At 57.5% G+C, this 3,456-nt stretch overlaps 1 protein-coding gene across 2 annotated transcripts in view; it reads left to right on the top strand.

Moving 5' to 3' along the window:
• Window positions 1-213: 213 nt before the first annotated feature.
• Window positions 214-3,456, top strand: part of GAK (cyclin G associated kinase) — a 106,306-nt gene continuing 103,063 nt past the window's right edge. For both annotated transcript variants that reach the window (XM_006893591.1, XM_006893590.1), the window contains exon 1: window positions 214-358. In XM_006893591.1, the coding sequence (XP_006893653.1) occupies window positions 214-358 (145 nt within the window). The remainder of the gene's footprint in view (window positions 359-3,456) is intronic.

Here is a 3,456-nt window from a genome sequence, read left to right as displayed (position 1 = left end):
GCGCACGCGCGTCCCGACTGCGCGCCGGAAGTGGGGCTCCGGGCGGGCGGGGGCCGCGGCGCCGCGTGATGACGTACGCCCGCGCGGCGACGTCACCGCGTCGGGGCGGAAGATGGTGGAGCCGGGCACCCGCGGTTGCTAAGCGGAACCTCACGGAGCTGGCGCCGGAGTCCCGGCCACTCGGCGGGTCCGGCCTGCGCGGGGGTGGCCGCGATGTCGTTGTTGCAGTCCGCGCTGGACTTCCTGGCCGGCCCGGGCTCGCTGGGCGGCGCTGCCGGCCGCGATCAGCATGACTTCGTGGGGCAGACGGTGGAGCTGGGCGAGCTGCGGTTGCGGGTCCGGCGAGTCCTGGCCGAGGGTGAGGCCGCGCGTGGACGCTGGTGCCCGGGCAGCGGGGGAGGCGAGCGCGACCCGAGCTGCACCGCGAGGGCGCGGGTCCCGGTGCGGGTGGTCAGCTGGTCGTGGTGTCCAGGACACTGGGGCCCTGGCAGCCTCGGACGTCGCCACGCTGGGCGTGGATCGAGCCTGGGGGGGCAGATCGAGCTTGGGGGAGCACTGGCTCCTCCAGATCTGGACCCACGGCGCGAGTGGTCAGCTTGGGCGTGGATCGAGCCTGAGGGGGTGGGGATAGCGCCTGGGAGGGGGAACTGTCTCTTCCAGATCTGGAACCACAGGGATGGTCAGCTGGTCGTGGTGTCCAGGGCAGTGGGACCCGGCCAGCCTCGGAAGTCTCCACGCTGGGTATGGATTGAGCCTGGAGGAGGGGAACTGTCTCTTCCAGATTTGGACCCGCGTGAGGGTGGTCAGCTGGTCATAGGTTCCAGGACACTGTGGCCCGGCCAGCCTCGGAGGTCATCACGCTGGGCATGGTTCGAGCCTGGGGGGAGCAGATCGAGCTTGGGGGGTGGTTCACTGTCTCCTCCAGATCTGTACCCACCGGCCTGGAGGGTTCTGCGGGGTAGGCGTGGCTCGAGGCTGGCCTAGGGAAGTTGCATCCCAGCTCTGAGTCAGTCCCTCTAGGAGAGGGTCACCTCTGGGGGTGTGGACTAGGCTGACCTAAAAAAGTCAATTCTTGGGGCCTGAGTGAGGCTCGGGATTGGGGGGGGGGCGTGGAGCGGGAGCTCTGGGCTCGCCTGATCGGAAGGTCACCCACCACCTTCATGCTTGGCCAGCCCAGGGATGGTTTTGACAGTCTCATGGTCAGGCTATCTCCAGGAGACCAGAGGGTCGAGGCCAGGTCTGCGGCTGAGTGTCTCATTGCTGGAGGCCTGGGGTTTGAGTGGAGCAGCTTAGTTCTCGCTGAAGGTGTGGTCCTGACCTGGGACTGGAGGACCCTCCTCGGGGTCTTGGGGGCCAGACCTCTCCAGCAAAGGCCACAGTGGATCCATGAGGCTGGAATCTGGAGGAGAGAAGTTTGACTGGATGAGTGAGCTATCTAGGTCCGTGCTGGGACAGGGTGGGGGCCAGACTGCACGTCGGTGGCACTGACTCTTGAATTCTGTGTGACTCCAGAGTTGCTAGTGACCCACCGTGAGCATGAGCCCATCCCCCTTGCTTGGGGGTTAGCAGAGGGTGGACAATGCTGTGTGCAGAATCCCAGAGTTTCTCTGGGAGTACAGGCTAGTCCTGTGGATGGACATTCTGACGTTCGCTTCCTAAGTGCTCTCTCCTTTCCTCACAGAACTTAGTGTATCAGCACGGCCTGTCTCCTATGGGAGATTTTGTCTCATTTGTTGTCGAGATGAGCACACCAGTCAGTGTCAGTCTGGTTTCCCTTGCTCTGAGGTGTGCTGGGGACACAATTGACTTTAGTGCTGGAGCTGAGATGGTATTAACCTCAGGGCCTAGCACCCCGGGGTGGGGCTGAAGCCACACGCTAAAGCAGGGCCTGAACCCTCCTCGGAGTTGGTGGGGGTCTCACCCCCACCCTCTGCCCCAAGTCCTCTTGGCATGAAACCCAGTGACCTTTTTGACTTAAGTACGAGTGTCACTCAGTCTTTGAAGGTTCACTTCACGGAGCTTTGCTTTTACAAAAGACCTGTTTTGGCACCCATTTTCCCTAAATGAGGAAGCCAGAAAAGGACTCTTGAGTTTATGAAATAAGGTGGAAATTGAATCGAGCGAGCGTTCAGTGTCTGTTCTGCATCCAGCCCTTAAAGAGGCAGTACGTGCCCCGCGATCGAGAATGGTGCCCCGAACTGTCCCCCAGGAACTACATTCAGCATCTCAGCACCAGGCCACCAAATTTTTGGACTGTGTCTGTGAACACTGTGTGATGTTGCTTTAAGTTACGTGTTATTTGGTACTCTTTGGTCTGGAAGCACGGAACAGTTGTTCCCATGTAAACTAATGGTTATAGTGTCTTTGCTTGACCCCACGTTGACGTGGGAAAGGTTACTAGAAATGCTTTGCTTTCGGGTTGCGTGGAGGCCTGTCTTCTCTCGCTGCTGGTAGCAGCACCTGAAGACCACAGCTGGGGACGGCTGGGTCAGAAAGCCTCTGGCCTTTCTCCTTTCTGAGGTGGCAGCTGCACCTCTGCTGATACTGTGCGGTACCATCCCCTCTTCTGGCTATTAGACCAGCGTGTGTCCCCCCAGGATGAGTCATTTGTTCTGAAATTGTGCCATAAACTCATGAGTGCCCAGAGCGTGGCTTCTGCTCTTGTGGGGCTTAGAATGGACACATACTTACTGAGGGACCAGCCACGGCGGCAGAGCCACGGAGTCCCCACATAGCTTCTGAGGAACTGACGGAGGCAGGGTGCCAGCTCACCCCACAGGACCTTGGAGAATGCATGTGTCTGGGTGGAGATGAGTGTGTCAGGCAGGAAGACTGCAACCCTGCCTGGCACAGGGGCTGGTCTGGGTGAGGAATGGCAGCTGAGAGGTGAGAAGTTATTCCCATTAGCAAGAGGCCAAAGTTTATGTGAAGAAGGAAACTCCACCCACCACCTGCCGCCCAGGAAGGAGGAGGAGGAAACGTGGCCAGGGGCTGTGGTTGTGCCTCTGAAAGCCTTCCCCTTGGCTGTCTAGACCAGCAGGATATAAAGATAAGCAGGGCCACGCTGCAGCCCGAGTCCTCCCAAGACGTAACAGGTGGCCTGCAGCCTATGAGAGTATTCAGGAGCCTTTTGCAGAAAGGAAGATTTGGTTGTACATACAAATCTTTGCCTTTTGGCCTGGACAACAAGTTTAGATCCCAGGACAATGGGAAATTAGGCTGTCCTGGGTTCAGGTGAAGAAGGTCTTTAATGGAAACCTCTTGGGCCAGATGTTTAAAAATGCTGAATGTTTCATACTTTGTTGAGCAACAAGTTTGTTTCTTGTTTTTTGTTATTTGTTTTGCTTGAGAGTTGGGAAAAGTGGTGGGAAGTTGAGAATTTTATAATCTTTATTTTATTTTCTATTTTATTATTATTTTATTATTTTTTGTATGTGTGTATACCGTCAAATCGGA

Source organism: Elephantulus edwardii, unplaced genomic scaffold, assembly GCF_000299155.1.
Source record: "Elephantulus edwardii isolate Elephantulus edwardi_28Jun2011 unplaced genomic scaffold, EleEdw1.0 scaffold00129, whole genome shotgun sequence".
In the NCBI taxonomy this organism is placed as follows: domain Eukaryota; kingdom Metazoa; phylum Chordata; class Mammalia; order Macroscelidea; family Macroscelididae; genus Elephantulus; species Elephantulus edwardii.
This window is presented reverse-complemented; position numbering and strand designations above follow the sequence as displayed.